The sequence below is a fragment of the Psammomys obesus genome, unplaced genomic scaffold (assembly GCF_907164565.1).
Source record: "Psammomys obesus unplaced genomic scaffold, mPsaObe1.curated_primary_1811, whole genome shotgun sequence".
Lineage (NCBI taxonomy): Eukaryota > Metazoa > Chordata > Mammalia > Rodentia > Muridae > Psammomys > Psammomys obesus.
Window position 1 is genome coordinate 4,221,612 of NW_026588368.1, and position 22,059 is coordinate 4,243,670.

The 22,059-nt window shown below is 47.5% G+C and overlaps 1 protein-coding gene across 1 annotated transcript in view; it reads left to right on the top strand.

Annotated features, from left to right (window-relative positions):
• The window catches only part of Cacna2d4 (calcium voltage-gated channel auxiliary subunit alpha2delta 4), a 100,504-nt gene that overhangs the window by 37,541 nt on the left and 40,904 nt on the right, over positions 1–22,059 (top strand). The window contains exons 17-24 of the mRNA XM_055604234.1: positions 1,856–1,942; positions 2,450–2,521; positions 11,075–11,136; positions 11,912–11,979; positions 13,635–13,680; positions 13,753–13,850; positions 15,365–15,458; positions 20,858–20,953. Of these exons, the coding sequence (XP_055460209.1) occupies positions 1,856–1,942; positions 2,450–2,521; positions 11,075–11,136; positions 11,912–11,979; positions 13,635–13,680; positions 13,753–13,850; positions 15,365–15,458; positions 20,858–20,953 (623 nt within the window). The remainder of the gene's footprint in view (positions 1–1,855; positions 1,943–2,449; positions 2,522–11,074; positions 11,137–11,911; positions 11,980–13,634; positions 13,681–13,752; positions 13,851–15,364; positions 15,459–20,857; positions 20,954–22,059) is intronic.

Here is a 22,059-nt window from a genome sequence, read left to right on the forward strand (position 1 = left end):
TTAAACTATCAGGTTCCTGGGGACCAATGCTGTCAGATAGACTGACAGTGAGAGAGCAAGTAGGTTGATCCCAGAGCTGACATGCAGAATTAAGGGGGCATGGATCAGAAACCCACATACCAGAATCCATCTAGGCCACTCACAAGGATGATGTTTTCACCAGCCAATTCATTTTGTGGACCTACTGTGTGCCTGGCATTATCGTGCTAATAAAAGTGCTGTAAACAGAAGAACATATGTAATTAAAATCTCATACATGAAGGCACATAAGCGATGTGAATTGTTTACCAAAGGACACACACAGTAAGGCTAGTGCTGTGTATTGTGTGAGAAAGGTATTACCAGGAAAGCAAATGGTGTGATTTCAGAAATCAAAATAATAGAGAACACTCCTAGCAATAGGACAAAAATGATCAAGAGGCCAACGGTTGTCTACAGTCTGTCGGGTGGAGCTGGGACTTGGGAAATGGTGTTGGAGTGTTGCCAGAGAGAAAGCTCGGGCAGAAGACAGGGGAGCACTGTTTGGTGAGTGTGGGTGTCAGGAAGGCTGAACAGAGCACTGTGTGTGCCATGGGTAAGGAGGCAATGGGAGCAGGGAGAGTGTAGGGACATTCTTACTACAATCTGGACAGAAAAATATAAAACATAAGTAAACGAAGCAACTAGCAGAAGCAACATAGTCAGTGACATTGACTTTAACCACCCAGACATCTACTGAGGACTCTTCCCCAGAAGTAGATGGTGCTATTTTTAATATGCCCTGATGATAAACTCTCCTCTTCCCCTTATTGATGGCACTACTAAATCAATCTAAGGAAGTGCCATGGGTGTAATTACAGATAACATGATGATATCTGTCAGAGAGCGAGTCAGAGAGAGCAGGAGAGTAAGAGAGGGAAAGAGAGAGAAAGAACAAGTGAACGATGCCTCTCCAGAGAGTTGGTTCATGGATCTGTGTCAAATTTTGTAGACAAGTGGTTATTAAGCACTGCAGATCTGCACTTGGCTCTGACCAATTTAAAAAAAAAATCTATCAAGATGAAATGCTTCTGCAGATGCCTTCAAATCTGGAGGAGAAAATGATTGCTCATAAAGCATTCTAAAATGATCATCTGGGATTAACAAGATGAAATATATGAGAAATAGGTGGGCGCTCTGCGAACTGAACCCCCACGTGTGGGAGGGCACCGCATGAGAACACCGAAGGGGATTTGCCTGGCTGATGGCGCCATCTGGGCTGCCAAGCTGGCCTGGCGGCCCAAGAAGCCAACATCACAGGCAGAGCATGCAGCGCTTCTGCTCACAAACCACCTCCTGGCCCTGTGCGACACTGATTTCCTCCACCGCAGCTCTGCTTTCAGGGTGACATTGACAGGGCTGAGCGTGTTCAGAGAGCGGAGGTATCATCAGACTGGAAACGTTCAGCCAGAGACACTCAAGTCTTAGGAGTGACAAGACTGAGCATCCCCGGCCTTGTCGGGATGGCTCCGGAAGAAAACTGACAACAATAAGTAAAAGTCAGAAGGAGACAGATTTGAACTCCGTACGAGGGAGAACTTTCTAGTAATCAGAGCTGTCCAAACACTGACAAGCTGTCTCACAAAATAGGGAGATCCCTAGCATGAGAAATGTGAGAGCCCACTCCCCATCCTCCGCCCCCGGGAGGCTGGGAGGCCATCTGTGGAGCATATTGGCCATGGAAGCTTTGCACTGAATAGAAGTTCAGCCTGGGTCATCCTGGGAGATAGTGGCTTGCCTTAATCCTATGAGGTGGCTTGAAAGATTTTAGAGAAGAGGGAAGAGGAGCGGGGTGCATGCTGACCCCACCTTTTCCATCCCGTCTGACCCACACCAGTACCGAGAAGGCAAGAAGCTGAGACCCAAACCCAACTACAACAGCGTGGATCTCTCAGAAGTGGAGTGGGAGGACCAAGCTGAAACTGTGAGTGGGGGAACAAGGTAGTGAGAAGCTTTTCACCCAGTTAGCTCTGTAGCCCACAAGCGAGCCCTGGGTGCCCCCGGGGAGGGCTGCGGCCACTGGGCAGCCCGGGAGCAGAGCAATGGGTTCCGAGCCTGCGAGTTTCTCAGCAGCTAGGATGTCAAGCCATGACTCTTGGGTCGCAGGGTTTGCTGAGACAGACTGAAATTGTGTCTACCAGCCCGGCATAGTTCCAGCAACGTGCTTGGCTGCTAGTCTCCATATCACATCCTAGAGGAAGCCATGTCCCTGCAAAGCCACGCTGTACACCAGAGCACCCATCCCCTCAGAGCGCTGCCTCAGTCAAATGTGAGCTAGTGGTACCTTGACCCTGCTCCATCTTCCCTCCTGGAATTCTGCTCAGGGGCGAAGGGAAAAGCCAGTGCGCTAGGGATCCTAAGACATCATCAAAGCCCAGAAGCTCCCTGCTCCAAGTACCAGGCACCAACACCCTTTTCTTTCCTCCTGAAGCTGAGAACCGCCATGATCAACGGGGAAACGGGTTCTCACTCCATGGACGTGAAGGTGCCTCTGGACAAAGGGGTAAGGAGCTAGCTACAGTGCCTGTGAGGTCCCTGCAGGCAGCACTGAGCCTGGACGTGGATTTCATGGCGGCCTCCGGGTATGAGGAGAGGAGGGGGAGCAGCAAGGGTGGAAAGTGCTCTGTTCATGTCCGCGATGCTCCATTCTTATACCGTTGGTTGTGAGCCTAGCCTTTAACGGCTGAGCCATCTCTCCAGCCCGATGCTCCGGTCTTTAGAGGCCGCTGCGTATGAAGCGTGCCCAGATCACTTGCAGCTCTTTCTTTCCTCCCTCTGCTGCCTGCTATTTGGCCCTTTGGTTGTTTATGATAGAAAGAGAGAAAGTGACAGTTAATTTTGCAAACTGCCAGAAGCTCTGCTAAAACATGTCACATGGGGAAGAGTTGGAAATATTCACTACTCCCTATAGCTGATTTTCATCCAGACACAGAGGGTGAAAACAAATACCCTTACTATAGAGAATCAAAGCCGGAAACCCCTGCTGTCTGTACAGACCCGTGTGTCATTAGAGAAGACCATTTCATCTTCTCATTTAAGCGGTTCTGACGTGTCCTCTGGATTCACATTGTCCCTTGGCATATTAACAAATATCACCTCCTCCTGTACAACCACCCCCACCACCTCCTTCATTACCCGCCTGCCTCCGCTCAAAGAGCACAGCATCTGTCTGCGGCAATTAGACCTGAGTCCTTCCCTGCACACCGAGCTCCACACAAGCTGAACTGAGATGCGCTGGCCAGTGTCCCTTCTAGAGAGGGGACTGGTCTCTGCCAGGACTGCTGTGGGACTTCTGCGCTATCAGGCACACTGGGAATGTCAGTAATGCCAGGCCACCTGAGATATCGGATACCCAAAGAGTCACGGCCCCCTCTCTGTGCCTTCAGCATGTCCTAGAACTCCTGATGAGACTCAGCCTGCCAGGACATAGATCCTAGCATGAAAAAAACCCATGTGCACATGGCCTCGGAGAAGCCAGCACAGAGGTACACCCAGAGGGTGAAGACGGCCTTCACTCTTTTCTCCCAGGGCCAAAGTCCTCATGCTTCCCCGTGCTTCTCAAAGCCAGCAGGCAGAGTCCTAACTAGAAACAGCAGTCTGAGCTTTTACAGAAATTTCTCCCTGCTTGGGAAATTGGCCGATTGCTGCTAATAAAGGCATTTCCGTGTGTTAAGGCTTCCTGAAACATGAGGGCATCAGCGAAGCAGCACGGTAACTGCGATGCTGGCTTCGCAGCACACAGCTGCCGTCTTCCTACCGCTGCTATCACCGACGGTGACAGTCCAGCCTTCTCAGAAGCAGGCCTGAGCACAGTACACATGCCCATTTACTAAGCAGCCCTGCAAGGCAGGTTCCCGACTATCCACATCTTGCAGCTGGAGACAGTCAAAGACTCCAGAAACGTGCCTAGGACCCCGGCAAATCACAAGTTCTAGACTGCAGGCTTTGAGCCCTGTGTGCTCAGAGTGCCGGCCTCAAATACTCCCCAAGGGTCTGGAAAAACATTTCTTTTCTTTATAAAATTAAACTGTGGAGTGGCAGGTTTCCTTACAGCATTTTCCTACATGCTTACTTTTAATCAGCTCACTGCACTCTCCCTCTCCATTCCCTCCCACTTCTGTGTTACATTTGTTCTATTACCCTCCCTATGTCTCTCTTTTAAAGTCCCTTTTTTCCTTTCACGGGCCCCTTTCTGATTTCCTGGCCTCTATACATGATTGTTCGTGTGTGTGTGTGTGTGTGTGTGTGTGTGTGTGTGTGTGTGTGTGTGTGTCTTCCTTAGGGTTTTATTGCTGTGAAGAGACACCATAACCAAGGCAACTCTTATAAAGGAAAACGTTTAATTGGGGCTGGCTTCCAGTTTCAGAGGTCTAGTCCATTATCATCATGGTGGGAAGCATGGCAGGCAGCATGCAGGCAGATATAATGCTGCAGAAGGAGCTAAGAGTTCTGCATCTCGGTCCACAGGCAGCACAAGGAGACTGTGTGCCACTGGGCAGAGCTTGAGCATAGGAGGCCTCAAAGCCCGCCCCCACAGTGCCACACTTCCTCCAACAAAGCCACACCTCCTCCAACAAGGCCACATCTCCTAACAGTGCCACTCCCTATGAGCCAAGTATTCACACCCATGAGCCTATGGGCGCCATTCCTGTTCAAACCACCACAGTGTGTATCAGATAAAATTATATGATATATTGTATAACACACGTAGTATATTATATAATCAAAAGCTAGAACCTACATGAGATAGAAAACACGCAGTATTTTTCTTTCTGGGCCTGGGCTACCTCCAATTCTATCCTTTCCTTTTCTGGCTAGTTCCTTCCTCTCCCAGATACCCCTCACCTGCTTCATGTCACATGTGTTCCATGATCCTCTTTTCCTCCCTCCTCTTCCATGTCACCCATCCATCCAGAATTTCCTCTCAAGTTTTACAACCTTCACACATGAATACATAAATGCATTTATATAGACACCAAATGTCGTTTTAAATCTAGATCCCACACGTGAGTGAAAACACAGACTTATTTTTCTCAATCTGGCTTGTTTCATTTAACATAATGATCTCCAGTTCTATCCATTTTCCTGCAGATGTCGTGATGTCACTTAGGGAGTTTCCAACTCCCTTGGTGTGTGTGTATGTACCACCTGTTTTTATTCGTCTGATAATAGCCATCTAGGCTGGTTCCATTTCCTAACAATTGTGAACAAAACAGCAAGAAACAAGCAAAGTACGGGTGTCCTTATGGTATGTTGACTTAGATTCCATCAGATACTCACCCAAGGATGGTATGGCTGTGTCTTATGGCAGTCTATAGTGTTTTGAGAAACTGCCATACTGATCTCCATAGTGGCTATACAAGTTTCCATTCACACTGGCAGAGTATAGTGGTTTCAGTGTGCAGGGTTTTTTTTTTTTTTGGGGGGGGGTGCATGATCTAGAAATTAATCCTCTTACTGATGAATAGTTGGTAAAGATTTGTTCCCCTTCTCTAAGCTGTCTCTTCCTGATGGAGACAGTTTTCTTTGCTGTACATAAGTCTTTTAACCCACGTGACCCCATTTGTCAGTTCTTAGGGTGCTTTTCTATGCCATTGGAATCCTTTTCAGAAAGCCCATCTTATGTCTGTATCCTGAAGTGTTTCACCTATGTTTCCTCCAGCAGTTACTAAGTTTTATTAAAGGTCTATACTAAAGGTCTTAATTTGTTTTGAATTGACTACTGAGTCAGGTAGCTGCATGAACCTGGGTCCATTAATTTGCATAGAGAAAGTTTCCCCAGCACCCTTTGTTAAAGTCTGCCTTCTCTCCGATGTATGTTTTGATGCCTTTGTCAAAAATCAAGTGGCTGTGTTGATTGATCTTTAGATTCTCTGCTCTGTCCCACTGGCCTGAATGTCTGTGTTTGTGCCACTACCAAGCTGTTTTAGTTACCGTAACTCTGCAGTATATGTTGAGATCAGAAATCGTGATACCTCCAGCATTATTCTTTCTGCCAAGAATTGTTTGGGACAATCAAGGTCATATTGGTTAAGGTTCTCTGGTGGAACAGAACTGACAGAATGAATTTATTTTATTTTTTAATATTTTTTATTTTTAAATAATTTTATACATTCACTTGTATCCCAGCCGTAGCCCACTTCCTCTTTCCCTTCCAATCCTCCCCTCCCTCCCTTAGCTCCTCCCTACCCCCTTCCGAGTCCACTGAGAGGGGGTGTCCTCCTCTCCTTCCGTCTGGCCCTAGCTTATCAGGTATCTTCAGGATGGTTGCAATGTCCTTATCTGTGGCCTAGCAAGGCTGCTCCTCCCTCAGGGGGGAGGGGAAGCTCATAAGTTCATGTCAGAAACAATTCCTGTCCCCCTTACTAGGGAACCCACTTAGATACTGAGCTACCATGGGCTATGTCTGAGCAGGGGTTGTAGGTTATATCCATGCATGGTCCATGGTTGGATAAACAGTCTCATAGAAGACCCCTGTGCTCAGATATATTTGGACCTTGTGGGGCTCCCTGTCCCCTCTAGGATATACTAATTCCTCCTTCCTTCATATGATTCCCTACACTCTGCCGAAGGTTTGGTTATGGGTCTCAGCATCTGCTTTGATACACTGCTAGGTAGAGTCTTTCAGGTGCCTTCTGTGGTAGGCTCCTGTCCTGTTACTTGTTTTCTCCTATTTCCAATGTCCATCTACCTTGTCTTTCTAGATGAGGATCAATCATCTTACCCCTGGACCTCTTTCTTGTTTATCTTCTTTAGGTATACATATTTCAGTATGTGTATCCTATCTTATAGGCCTATATAAGTGAGGATATACCATGTGTGTCTTTCTGCTATACCCAGAATGAATTTATATTGTGAAAAGAAATGGGTCCTGGTTCTAACCCCTACAATCTGTTCTCTGACTCCATGTACTGATTTGTAGGATGAGTTTGGCAGTTCCTTCCATCTCTGTTTTATGGAGCAGCCTGAGCAGCATCGGTCTTAGCTCCTCTTTGAAGCTTAGGTAGACTGTGGTGGTGAATCCTTCTGTCTTGGCCTTTTTCTTTGTTGGGAGATTTTTTTTTGTACCACTTCAATCACATTGATTGCGGCAAATATATTTACGTTGTTTCTATCCTATTGATTTAAATTTGATTGATCATGTGAGTACAAAAATTTATCTGTTTCTTCTAAATTTTCTAGTTTAAATATTTTAGAATATGAGTTTTCCTAATATTCCCTAATGATTTTCTGGATTTCATTGAACTCTGTAGTAACTTCTGCTTTTTGTCTAATTTTATTAATTTAGGTCTTTTTTTTTTTTTTTTTTTTTTTTTTTGCTAAGGGTTTATCTTATTTATTTTTTCAAAGTACCAAGTTGTTTAAGTCTATATATTATTCTCTTAATATTACTAATTTTTGTTCTGGTCTTTATTATTTCTTGCCATCTACTGCTTTTGGTTTGGATTCACTTTGGCATACCACTAGCTTATTTATTTTAAATCTCTCTGGCTTTTAAAGATGCGTTTATTTGTTTACTCATTTGTTTTATTTATTTAACGTGTGTGTGTGTGTGTGTGTGTGTGTGTGTGTGTGTGTGTGCTCGCACGTGTGTAGTACATACACACGCATCCTGCTGAATGCCTGTAGAGGTCAGAGGACGACTTGTGGGAGTAGGAGTTCTCTCCTTTCACCGTGCGATTCCAGGAACGACCCTCAGGTCGTCAGCCTTGGCAGCAAGCAGCTTCACCCCTCGAGCTGTCTCACTAGCCCTCTTCTCGTTTATAACACAAGCACACATGGCTGTAAGCTTTCCACTTACAGCTGCTTTCGCTGCATCCCAGAGGTTCTCCTAAGATGTGCTTTCATTTCCATTTGATACTAGAATTTTTTTTTTAATTTCCCCTTTGCTTTCTTTAATGACTCTGCAGTCACATAAGAATGTGTTGCCCGGGACTCAGAGACTGAACAATGCGCTCTTTAAATGTTTATTTATTTATTTTTCTATTTACTTATTGTATGTGTTTTCATGTCCATGGAAGTCAGAGACCAGTTTGTAGAGGTCAATTCTCTCCTTATTATGTAGTTGCTGGAGATTGAAGTCAGGCCATCTGTCTTGGTGACTGCCCCTAAGATGGCCTCCTACCCAGTGTCCAGATCTTACACTCTTTCTGCCCCTTCTTCCTCAGTGTTCTCTTGGAGGAGGAGATATGAGTGACCTGTTCAAGGCTCAGCAGTTACTTGTTCTCAGCACTTTGGCCATGAGTCCTGTATTAACCACCATTCTCTGTAAAGAGAAGCATCTTTGATCAAGGGTTAATTAAGACAGCAGTAGTGTCTGGGTATAAATAAATATTTAGGAGGCAGTCTGGGATTGCCATTATCCACCTATACATGGCACCCCCATTCAGAGTCTTTTTAACATACTTTTAAATTAGCTTACGAAATAGTAATCTCCATATGACTTCTTCTTACATCTCTAATTCTGGTTAGCTCAGTTATCAACTGCCATAATCTAGAATCACATGGAAGGAGAGCCTTCAAGGGGGACCGTCTAGATCAGGTCTGGGTGTGATTGTCCCGATTACATTATCTGAGGTGGGAAACCCTTCCTGGGAAGCACTATCCACTGCGTTTGAGTTCTAGACTCTCTAAGAAAGAAGAAACCTGTGTGGGCTGTGCGCAGGCTTGCATGAATTCACCCTCTCTCTGCTGCTGACTGGCTATAACACCCCACCCCACCCCACCCCCGTCAGTCAGGGTATTTTATCACATTAGCACAAATGAAACCAGGAGATCACACTCTCCCCAGGCCACACCCCTTCCCTGTTTAAACCTTGTGGTCCTCAGTGTTCCTTCTATTTTCATATCACGTGTGCTGCATCCCCCTGGTTTTTGTTTTGCTTTGTTTTTTAAGTTGGACAATTGTGTTTTGGTTTGGTTTCTTGTTTTAGTTTTTGGGGGGTTTGTTTTGTTTGTTTGTTTGTTTGTTGCTGGTTTATTTGTTGTTTTTGGTTTTTGAGACATTGTTTCTCTGTGTAGCCCTAGCTGTCCTGGAACTCTGTAGACCAGGCTGGCCTCAAACTCAGAGATCCGCCTGCCTCTGCTTCCCTGAGTACTGGGATTAAAGTCATACACCACCACCACCTAGCTTGCAAACTTGTTTTTATTGCTGCTTCAGTCTTGTTGCTGGTTATGGATCTGCTTAAATTAATTTATTTCATCTTGGTTTAATTTTGGTTAGTCATATGAACACAGAAACTCATCTATTCATTTGTTACTTTCCAATTTGCTATTTGTTTTTAAGGTGTGTTCTTAGGGTTTTCTGAATTCCATTGGTATCTGTTGTTATGTCCCCCTTTTCTTCTCTAATTTTTATTAATGTGGGTTGTTCTCTTTCGTTCTTTCTTGTGGATAATTTAGTTAAGGGCTTGCCAATCTTGTTTATCTTTTCAATGAACAAGCTCTTCATCTCATTGACTCCTTGTTTTGTCTTTGTTCTCTCTGTTTCATTTATTTATGCCCTGATATTCAGTATTTCTTCCCATCTACTGCTTTGAAGTTTGGTCTGTTCTTTTTTTTTCCTTAGTTCTTAAAGTACATCATTAAGTTATTTATTTAAGCTCTCTCAGTTTGCTGTGTAGATGTTTAGTATAAGCTTTGCTTTTAAGCCCATCTTCGTGTGTCCGATAGCTTTTTGTATGTGTCTTTTTCTTTTTATTCTAGAATTTTTCACTTCTTACGTGACTTCTTCGGTGATCATCATTCAATAGTGTGTTGTTTCATATCCATGAGCTTGTGCACTTTTACAGCTTCTGCTGTTATTGATATCTAGCTTTACGTCATTGTAGTCACATGGGATACAAGATGTTATTTAACTCTCCTATGTTTGTTGAGATTTGCTTTGTGTTGTAATAGGTAATTTGGTTTTTGAGACTGTTTCATGGGCTGCCAAGAAGAACATGTGTTCTTTAGTGTTTGAGTGGAATGTTCTGTAGATGCTTGTTAAGTCCACTTGGTTTATGATGTTGTTTAACTCCAGAGGTTTCTCTGGCAAGTTTTTTCCCTAGATGGCCTGTCTATTGGAGAGATCAAGGTATTGAAATCACCCACTATCGCTGAGTTGTGGTTCACCTGTCCTGTGGTTGTTCCCTCATCTTAGGCCACCAGGGAAGCTTAGTTTTTAACACTGATTTATTCTCAAGATGGCCCTAGGCTCCTGCCCTCCCACCCCCAGGCCATACACAGGGACCAAATGGAACTTCTCTCTGTCACCTATCCTTCCACCAGTCGACTGGAGGAATCACCAAATTCTTCATATGAGCTCACTGTGGGGAGTGTGGGCTTGCCATGGGGGCTGTGGGCTTACAGTGGGGGCCATGGCATATTGTGAGAGCAGGATTGCCAACTTTCCTCTGGTTGACCCTTCAGGGCTGTGGTTTCTGCTTCCCTAGCCACCTCCACCCCTGTGACATGCCCGCCTGAAGCTGAGTCCTGATGGCTTCTCTATGTTGTCCATCTCTTTTTCGGTGTCCTTTCACTTCCTCTGTGGATTTATGAAACTCTTCTTCTCATTAACTCTTTGGAATAGACTCTATTTTTTTTTCTAGCAGTTTTTCTAGAAGTTAAAGAGGTAGGGCCCAGGGAAACAGGTGTTCCACTCTTCTCTGGGAAGATATCAGTCAAATGTACACATCCCGGCTCTAGATGTTTCTAGTTCCAGCGTTACCTCATTGTCCCAAAGGAGGCTTAGGCTCACTCTGCCTGAAGAGTACAACATGGCGGCCACACGGACAATCTAAGTTACATTGATGTTGGTTAAAATTAACTAAGATGTTTCAAGTGCTGAGCTGGGCTCACATGGGCTGGACAAGCCTAGACCTTAAAAGTAGCACCCAAAAAACCAGTTTGCTGAACTGTGAAATGCTTCTGTCCGAAAAATGGGACTGTGATGGTTGACTGAAGAAGTGGTGAGGAGTAACGGAGGCACAGAGCCATGATAAGCAACCAAAGGTGTGGAGCAGGGGTGGGCAGCCAGCACCACTCTGTCACCCGGATACTTTTCTTTTGCTTTCAGAAACGAGTTCTATTCCTGACCAATGACTATTTCTTCACGGACATCAGTGACACTCCTTTCAGGTAAGAGGATAATGTCCCGAGCCAGGGATTTGAGAGAGAGCACAAACCCCACCAGCTCAAGACAGAACTCTGCAGCCAAACTCCTAGTTTGGATCCCAGTTCCACCACCTACAGGCTTTGTGAACCGAGTCAGGGCACTCTCTGTGCCGCGAATGTATCACCTGTAAAATGTGAATGATGATAGTAGCAGCTACTTCTTGGCTTGACACAAGCTATATAGATGTCGAGGCAGGGTGGTAGGATGAGAGGATCAAAGGAAAATAATTCTAAGGTTCCCTCCCTCCTTCCCTAGTAAAGCTCAGACTCCTTGCTCTAACAGCCCACTGAAATACCTGAGAACTTCTCAGGACTGCTAACACATCAGCCCATGCCAACCAGCTGCATCAGAACTGCAAGGCAGACCCAGGCACTATGCCTTCTAATGCTCCCCAGATCCAAATCTAATGTGCTACCAAGATCTGGGATGTAGTAGGAAAGGAATCTAGGGGGATCCTGAGACCACTAAACCTTTCAGGTGGTCCCTGGAAGCTCCAGACCTCCTTGAGTAACATGGGAGCTGCAGGGATCGTGGTCAGTGGTGTTTCCAGGCCCCTTTTTGGAAAGAACGACTGATAAATTAGCAGTTCTCCTGATTCTCAAGGGAACAACCTGTGAGGCTAGGCTAAAGGAGGCGAGCTGAAGGGGCATATTGTCCTGTGTCCAAAAGCTTCTTGCCTGGTGAGCAGCTAAAGTAAACCCAACTGGTGTGGGCACAGCTGCCTTCTCTTCTCTCTAGCTTGGGAGTGGTGCTGACCAGAGGCCACGGAGAATACATCCTTCTGGGAAACACATCTGTGGAGGAAGGTAAGTCAAGCTGGGTGCTGACTATGATGTGCTGTGTGGCAGGAGATGTACTTTCCTAGGTGGCTGAGCAGGGCCAACCCTGGTGGAATCAGGGTGAGCATTTCCCACCAGGTGGGGTGGCAGAGAAGGGCCTTACCCCTAATGCTAGCTGCCCATGACCCTAACTACCCATGACCCCAGCTACCTGGGCACCTTAAGAGAATCAGCCTTCATGAGGGTCAGGATGCCTCTGGGAGCCCTGAAAGATGGGACACTTGAATACCTGTCCATTCTCCTTTCTCATGGGGTGCTTCCCATCACTCCATCACTCTGTCATCACTCTAATCATAGTCCCACTGTCCTGAGACAATCACAGTGGCCTCCAGCTGTTTGCCCCGCCTCGGTCTTTCACTTCATCTACAGACTCTTTCTAGAAATGCCTTCTCTCCTGGTGGTTTCCTGCCATCTCTCCCAGGTTCACTCTTTTAAACTTCCTATCTCTTCCACAGATATGCTCAAGTTCTGACTCCTGTAAAATGTGACTGTGGCCTTCTCTGGAGTTAGGGTATTGGTAGATGTGATCAAGCCAAGATGAAATTATTTGGATGAGCTAGTCTCCTAAGATTGACGTCCCTAGCAGAACAGACAGCTCAGGACTAGAGAGAGGTGGCTCAGCAGTTAAGAGAGCTTGCTACTCTTGCAAAGGACCTGGGTTCCCAGGATCCACATGCTAGCTCACAGTTATCTGGAACTCCAGTTCCAGGGGATCTGATGCCCTCCTCTGGCCTCATGCATGTGGTAGATAGACATACATACAGGCACAACACCCAGATACATAAGACAATAGCAATAATTTTTTTAAAAAAAAAATAGACAGCTAAGGGGATGACGCTCTGTGGTGACAGCAAAGGTGGGGATGGAGGCAGGGGGCTGGCTAACAGACTGGGAGAGTATCTCTGAAAACCCCACCTCTTGACCCTCCCTCGAGCTCACTCTGGCCCTATCAGGCGCCAGAAAGGCACCACCCCCTCCAGCTTCCTAGGCTGCCCCTGCCCTGTTCTGGCCCCTGCAACATCCTCCCACCAAAACCTCTGCTAGAGCTCCCTCCCCCTGTCCTCAGTCACCAGGCCTTCGGTGTGCCTCTTCTTTCCCCACCCTTCTTCTGCTGCCCAATTAGTCCCAATCAAAGGACTGAAAGGCACAGAGGGAGCTGTCACTCACTTGTGAAGGCCCTGAGCCAACTCACTCAGCTGTTTGCCCGCTGTCTCTTCCTACAATGTCTCAAAGCTTCAGTGAGCACCTATCTATGTCTGAGCACGGAGCTGCCAGGAGCTCTTTCGCCCATTCCATCAGCAATTGTACTGAACGGCACATAGGCAGGCACACCCCGCCCAGGGCTCGTCTGGGGTAGCTGGCCACTGTAGCAGCTGCATAAGATAGAACCAGAGAAGGCATAATCACTGCTTTCAAAGTGTGAGCTCCTTGGGGGGAGGTGTTAGGAGAGTGGGGCTGTCCAAGACAGTGGTATCTAAACAAGTTTAAGGCTGTAGCCACTAAGACACACATCAAGATGCTGAAGGTGTGCTCAAGCAAACCCTTCCGACAAAGGCGTCTACAGACAGGGGTGTGTGCCCACAGTCACAGGGTACCCATCTGAGCGTGGAATCTTCTTTCAGGCCTGCACGACTTGCTTCATCCGGACCTGACCCTGGCCAGCGACTGGTAGGCAAGGAGGAAAGGGTGAGGGAGGAGAAAGGTGGGATGTGAGGTAACACGGGCTCTCTGGGTTTCCAGGATCTACTGCATCACGGATATTGACCCGGACCACCGGAAGCTCAGCCAGCTGGAAGCTGTGATCCGCTTCCTGACAGGGATGGATCCAGACCTGGAGTGTGAGTGTCCCAACCCATGCCTCTGAACTTGAACTCTGGGCCTCAAGCAGCTTGGGGCTTCCTAAGTGTGGAGAGCACTATCAACCCATCCTGGGATCTCCAGGGTGGTTTGAGGAGAAAAAGAAGAGCCCCAAAGAAACAGGCAGAGCTGGCTGGGGCAGGGGCCAAGTGAGACACAGGCATTCTGGGAACTGTAGTCCTGCACTCGGGCTCCTGTGTCAGAGGCCAAGATCTTCCTTAGCCCCTTTCAACCCTCATGCTTGTCCAGTCTGTCCCCACCGCCATCTCGCAGTGGGCAAGGAGCAGACACTGCCTTGAAGCCCTCGGGTCTACCAAGCATAGCATTTGATCAGGCAGTCTCGTCAGTCCTGTGGTCTGCCTGACAATGCTCTCAGCAAGCCGCTTTGACCTCTTCAGTTGTCCTGCCCTGTATGTGCTCTCCGTATGAAAAGACCATCTCCCAAACTAACCTACAAGGGTATCCATCCATCTATTCATCAGTCAACAAGGCTGAAATGAACATGCACTTGAACCAGACCTGGGCAAGAATACAGACAACCCAGCCAAGGGCTGGCAATTTGGGGGAGAAGCCAGGCGGTGATCAAGGCTGCACAATATGCAGCGTCACCGTCATGACAGGAGCTATGGATGAGTGCTGATGGGGCAGGTGGATGGAGACAGCTGAAAGTAGGGTCATTATGGATGAAGAGGAACCCCAAGTGTCTGGGATCCTCTTTGAAGGTGATGAGGGCATTTTGGAAGTAGAAGGAGGCGGATTTACAGTGAAACACATGTAGCCGTTGGGTTGAATACTGTAAGCGAGTTTTGTGCTATGTGAATTTCCCTTCAATAAAAAGAAAAGAAAAGAAAAGGAAAGGAAAGGAAAGAAAAGAAAAGAAACAGTTCTAAGAGAGAGAGAAGAGAGTGCCACCTGTGGAGAGCGGGAGAAAAGCAACCAGGTCAGGGAGCAGCAGGCTCTGGGGTGCTGGCAAGGCAGCTTTGAGCTAGGACAGCACCCACAGCCACTGCATGTCCCGCATCAGGGAACAGAGAAGGTGGGGGCTGACGAAGGCTGAGCAGGCCCCAGCTGGCTCAAGGAAACATCTAAACACCACAGTGTTGAACTGGGAGGGCCTTCAATGTCCTCTCACATCTATTCTGTGGTTGAGAACTGGAAGGTAGAACAGGGAGGGTTGATATATTTATGTCCGCTCAGCTCAGATGGCTTTGACGCCCAGAGACACCTGCATGCATCTCATCTTTCTCCTTCTCCTCCTCCTTCTCTTCCTTCTTCTTCTTCTTCTTCTTCTTCTTCTATAGGATGGGGGCTGTGTTGTGGGCGTTGTCGCTGTTGTTATTGGACAGGCTAGTCTCCGACTTGCTAGGTAGCCAAGAAGTCACCACAACCGAGCTTCCTCCCCAGCTTCTAGGAGGTGTGCTGTTCTGAATGGGGCGGGGGTGGAGGAGGGGTGGGCTCACAGATGACATGGGGTTCCTGTGACCCTGCCCCGCAGGTGACGAGGAGCTGTTGCGGGAGGTGCTGTTTGACGCGGTGGTGACAGCCCCCATGGAAGCCTACTGGACAGCACTGGCACTCAACATCTCTGAGTACGTACAGGAGGGGGCGATGGCTTCGGGAGAGCAGGCGGCACCTTCGGACCCAGCACTCTGTCCCCGGTTGAGTCAGGCCTCTTGGAAAGACACCACCCACTCTGAGGGAACCGTGATGAGGTCAGGGACATGGGGATATGGTGGAATGGGGGTGAGCATGGCCTATCACAAGCATTCTATCCCACAGCTCCTGTCAGCTCCTCACCCAAAACCAGCAAGCGCAGCTTTCCTAGGTAAAAGCCCTAGTCCCCGCTGCAGCCCAGTCAATGACCTGCTCTGGGTTTGCCCTCTGGGTTGGTTTCCAGCCTTGGTCTCCCTCCAACCAATAAGTGCTCCACTTAGCTCAAGACAGACAAGTACAGACTTCTTTCCAGCTTCAAAAAAAAAGGTTACCACCAGCCTTGACCTCAGTAATTTCCAGACTCCTAGATTTTCCTCATTCTCTTGCTGGTGCTTTTTGTTGTTGTTGTTGTTGTTGTTTGTTTGTTTGTTTTGGTTTGGTTTTTTTGGTGATGTTGTGTTTCTTGGCTAGACAGGAAAAGAAAAAGCATTATGTGAGTGGCAGGAGAGGTAGGGGGTCAGAATGACAGTAATGAGGTGAGGGCTCCAGCACTTGTTTCTGAATAGGAAAGCCCAAAATCACAGATGTCAAACAACCCTGGACACTCAAGTTTATTGTCGCTCCTCTAACAGAACAGTCTCCTGTTTTTAAAAAGCGTGTGTGCAACGTGCTCTGTTTCTTCAAAAGAGAGAGAAAGTGGCCAGAGCACAGTGTTCATGTGCCTGTATTCCACTTCTGCATCCACAGAAGGTGCTCAGGAAAGGTTCTAAGCGCTTCTCTCTGGTTAGAAAAATAGGTCGCTGGACGGGGCTTACACCGGCTGCAACTTCAAACCATATAAATGTAGACACACAAACGAACCTAAAATAAAGAAAATCCATAGGACCAGATACTGGCACACAGTGTGTTAGAGGGCAAATGGTCTTCACTAGCGTCTACGCTACAAAAAATATGGTCTGGTCAGGGGAGTAAGGGGGCTAGGAAGACAGCTTGATAAGTGTTTGCCACACAAGTGTAAGGACCTAAGTTTGGACCCCCAGAGCCCATGTGAAAAGCCAGGCTTAGCATCCCACTTCTGTAACCCGCGCTGGGGAGACAGAGGTAGACAGATTCTTGGCATTCGCTGGCCATCCAACCCAGCCAAATCAGTGAGTGACCTCTTTCCAAGAGAGAGCAGCTAAAGAGGACCCTCAGCATCAACCTCTGACCACCCTACGCGTGCATACACACACAAACACATGTACACAGGTATAACACACACAGAAAATTAAAAGCCACCATGTTGCAGGCGTTGGAGGCTCTTCCACTGAAGATAGGAATAAGCACACCCCACCCTGCTCCTATACAAGGTCAGAGAGCACAAAAGCAGCCAGTGAAGAGAAAGCTCTTGCTTCCGATGAGAACTGGAAAGGGGAAAAGAAAGTTGTCTCCGGTTAAAGATGACATTATCAGGGAAGAGGGGGAGGGCATGGTAGAGTGCCTGCCTAGCATGGATGAGGCCCTGGGCTCCATGCCTAGCACTGTTAAATAAATAAATAAATAAATAAATAAATAAATAAATAAATAAATAAATAAATAAATAAATAGGTAGATAGATAGATAGATAAATAAATAAATAAATAAATAAATAAATAAATAGATTTTGTATGCCAGAAAACTGCAAAAGAATAGAAAAAAAATCACCATAGCCAATAAGAGGATATAGTGGCAGACTATAATACCAGCATTCAAAAATTAGCAATGCCTGGGGCTGGAAAGACTGCTTAGTGGTTAAAAACACATATTGGTCTTACATGGGACCTGAATTTGGTTCCCTACACCCATCTCAGTGGCTCCCAGCTGCCTATAATTCCTCTTCCTGGGGATCTTCTGGCTTCCATGGGTGCCTGCATTCTCATGCACATACACGCACAGAGACATTCACTTATTCCTCAGAAATAAAAAGTAAAATCTTATTGTAAAAATTAATAATACTTATGTATATAACTGCTACCCCCGGAAAGAGAGATGCAATATGAAGAGACTTCTTTTTTTTTTTTTTTTTTTTTTTTGAAAAATTCAGCAGTTTAATTTTTTTTTTTTTGACATGTTACATTATTACTTAAAAATTGGTGGCTTTATGTTTTGGTTGCTTAAGAGACCTCTTTAGGATGGGAAAAAAAATGTTGTTCTGAGGAATGTAAGGACATATTGAGCGTGGAGTGTGAGTACTGTTAAAACGTGAAAAGTTGGGCCTGTGGCGCCAGCCTGTGGGTCCAACTACCCGAAGAACTGAGGCAGGGGGATTGAAGGCCCTAGGCCAGCCTGGGAGACAGGGTAAGATTCTGTCTCAAAAAGTAACACGGGATACAGCTCGGTGTAGCAGGCATGAGGCCCTAGGCTTAATCTTGGGGAGCGAGGAGTGGGGGTATGAAACGTTCCTCTAAGACACAAAAGAGGTGTGAACACATGGAAGGGCTCACGATGTCTCTGAGTGGAAAGACAGACACCATGAAGCTAGCCATCCTTCCTAGCGTTTAAACCTACTGCAGTCTCAAAGGAAATGTCTCTGAGGCGGTCTCTCTGCAGCCAGGTGGCTGACTGTAAAGTTCATTAGAAGAACAATCAAGAACATCCCAAGGTCTCAATCCAGGGGATGGACCTTCCTAGATGTGAAGACATCATCAAACCTCTGCCCGCTGTGAACTGTTCTGGTTTACAAAAGAGCAGCCAGGCCCAGGAGGCACACATCCCAAAGCACTGTGTCACATCGGTGAAGGGAGGTGGGTTTAATAGCTGGATCAGGAGCCAACAGGACTAGCACCGTTGGGCAAGTTCCCTCACACTACGCACCTGGATAGAGTGACTCATATTCAAACACACAGAAAAGAAGCCATGTAAGCACCAACAGAAAAACTGTGACCCTGCTGCTCTGAGATCTGGGAGTCAGCAAGCTTTCCCTAACACAGAAAGCTCAGAAGCCATGCAAGAACCACTGGTAAATTTAACGGCCCGAAAATGTCTCTGTGAGCCGGGTGCAAAGAAGTGATGAACGGGGAAGCAGCAGCCGTGAGCAGGTGAAGGTACCATCTCCGCAGCTACTGTGTGAAGGACAAAGAGCTTTGGGGACAGACAGACAGAAGCGCAAAACCACACGGGGACGGCAGCCACGAGAAAAGATCCATCCTCAAACGTGCGGTGACCCAGCTCTTGCCATCCAGAGCAGAACTGAGGTTGGCAGGACCCCCTGCTGGTGGGATACTTAGCAAACTCGTGTGGGCTGGAAGCAGAAACCGATAAAGTGTGGCCCATGCTTAGAGGATGCTGGCGTGGCTTGCCGTGGGTTAGGTAACACTGTCTTAGCATCAGTAGGAGCCACTGCTTTCGGCAAAAGGAGACACAAGTTTCGCAACTCAAAAGTGTTTAAATATAAAAGCTGAACATGAACTGTAAACATTCACCTGTGTTTGTGATCTATTTTCTCTTAAAGAGACAAAAGAGGCTACTCCTAGCCTTTGGGGAGCACAGCCAAAGGGCCCCCAGCCTGTCCTGTTGGGGAGCACAGCCTCTGGAGTACCCAGCTTTCACGGGGATTGGCGATGCTTACTGGTCCTCATTGAAGTGAGTCTAGAGACATCTCTGACTGTAGGACAGGGGCAGGAAATAAAGCAGGTGAACAAGGACCATCATGTCACACCAGGAAGGGAGAAGCTAGCAAAAGACTAATGAAACTCAGAGGCCCCTGCAGAGAGCTTATGAGCTTATGAGCTTATGGGAGGAGAGCAGACGGTACCCAGGCTGCAATGGGCTACACTACAAACCCCGCAACGTGAAGAGTCTGCAAGAGACAAAACCCATTCATTGGTCGCCTTCGGAGGCGTAAGACAGGCACTAGTTTAAGCAAGCAAAAAGCATCAGTTACTTAACTTGTCCCTTCCATGCAAATTGTATTTTCAGTAAAAGCAAAATAAAGAAAAAAAACAAAAACAAAAACTGAAGAGGTATGCGTGTGAGTGCCAGCCAACAGTGTGCACTTGCCAGTCGGGACTGAATCACTTTTGTATTAGCTTCATAGCATCGTGATAAAATTATGCACACATACACTCACACACACACACACACACACACACACACACATATGTAGAGAGAGAGAAGGAGAGAGAAAAAAAGAGACAGGGAGAGATTGAACTTAGAAAGGAGAGCATTCATTTGGCTCCCAAGTCAGTCACATGTCAGGCTGACCCATAGCTGAAGGGCCTACGCTAAGGGCAATCCATCATGACAGAGTGCAATGCTTATGTGGATGGAGGGCACCAGGGTCCCAATGTCCCTTTTAAAGACACCCTCTCCCCCAGGCACCACTTCTCAAAGGTGCTACAGCCTCCTGATAGGACCACCGGGGAAGCAAGCCTTCCATAACTTGAGACGCTGAGGGCATTCACCCAAACCGTAGAAAGTAGACGCTCACAGCCGGGTATGGTGATGCCCAGAGGTAATTCACGAGAAATACCGGGGACAAAACAAGAGTATGCCAAACAGGGCTTTAACAATTGGCCTTCCCCCAGACTGGTGGTCTGGTGTGTGCAGAGAGTGAGCTGCAGCAAGAAAAGCTGGGGTGAGGAGACCCAGAGCCAGGTTAAAAAGACTAATGACCACCACGGGCGTGGAGGTTCCTTCAGGGCTGACAATGAATGGTCTAAAGTCACAGTGGCGATGGCTGTGCCACTTGGTAAGTGCACTAAAAGAAACGCTTTACATGGAAAAACTGTGTATGGTGTGTGAATTGTAGCTCAAACCAGGGATGAGGGAGAGATGCTGAGCCACCGTATCGAACAGACTGTGGTCAAGTTCTGATTCGCCCAACTGAATGAGGTACTTGGGTTATCTCATGACACTGAGCATCATGGATTTTTTTTTTTTTTTAAGGTATGACAGTGGTAGTGAGGGTGTTTTGGATGTTTTGGCTTTGTTTTGTTTAGTTCCTTATATTCTGATGATATAAATTAAAATATTTACTGATTAAACACCTGAGATTTGCTTGGGGATATCCAGGTGCTGTAGTGCCTTTGGAAGCCCGGATTGGTGTCTGTGAAGGTAGGTTAGGAGAGAGCTCGCTAGACTCAGAGAGCAAATTGGATCGGTGCTTTTTAGAGATGCCAACCCAGGCTATGACTCAATGCTGCTACTGCAGGGTGCTGGTACCTATGACGTTTAAACCGCCAGTGACCCAGACACCCACATGCAGAGGCCCCCATCTCTCTAGGCCCTTCTCTTCAGGGACTCCCCAGTCCTCTAACCAACAGTGTTAACCCAGGCCCAGAGACAGCTTACACACAGTCATTGCTTTGCCCCGCAGAGAGTCGGAGCCTGGCGTGGATGTGGCCTTTCTGGGGACCAGGGCTGGCCTTCTAAGAAGAAGCTTGTTCGTGGGATCTGAGAAAATCTCTGATAGGTGAGTCCAGCTGGGGTGCAGGGGGCCTCTGGGAAGGAGGAACATGGTACAAGTTTTGGAATCCCTTGGGGTATGTAAAGCAGAGACAGTCTCAGTATGCTGTACCCTGTGAATCAATGGAAGGCAGAAGACTGTAAAAGGCCAGGACAGTAAAAGGAGGAGTTGCCTGCTTGGGTTAGTGTGTCCTGGAAGGCCTACAGTGGGCCCAGAAGGGGCTTTTGAGTCTGGAAAGGTAGCTCAGACATTCAGCTTGCAGGCATCGCAAAGGGAGGCAAGGACTGTGTCCTTCCCTAGGTCTAGCCCAGAGAACAGTTATGTGGTCCAGTTCTACCTCCTCATCTGCAGGTCTTTCCCCACACTGGGAGGGGATGTTTTTGAAGTCCTCGGTGCGCAGAGATCCGAGTGAGGGTCCCCCTGCTCCAGAAGCAGATTTGCTGCTGCGCGGTCCCCAAGTTGCCAACCTACTGCAGCTAATGGCTCCCAAGGCTTAGGATTTGCCTCCCGGTCCCTCCCCCAACACTACCACCACCATCGTGAGGCATGTAAGGCAGAGGCCCTGGGAGACCAGTTCTCAGCCACTGGTGTTTGCATGTAAAAATGTCCAGAGATGGCCTGCGTTACCACACTGGGGAAAGTGGAGGAGACCACTACCACGGATGGAAGCCAGGGGTGCTGCTGGGTGTCACAAGAATGCCTGCAGTAATCAGTCACACCCCCAGACCCTACTCTAAGCAGACTGTGGGAGAACCCTGCTAGCAAACCCACATACTGCCCAGTCCTCTACCCTGTCCCCAACGGCCGCTGTCTTCTGGATGACTCAGCATGGAAGGTGAGAGCCCAGAAGAGGGCAGGGCAGCACCATTTGCTGTCCTGAAGTTCAGAAGGCTCAGGGAAGCGAAGCCCCAGGCACCTGGGGAATACTCACTCACAGCCCCTCTCACTAAGTCCCAGGGCATTCAGCCACAGGGCTTCCTAGTGCCTCTCTCAGGACTCAGTGGCGAGTCCGCACATGCTAAGCCAGGTTGGAGGCTTTCTAGGAAAACAAACTTGGTGAGGTTTTCCTCTCCTTCCTTCTTTCCCTCCCTGAATTCCCGGAGGGGTGGGGA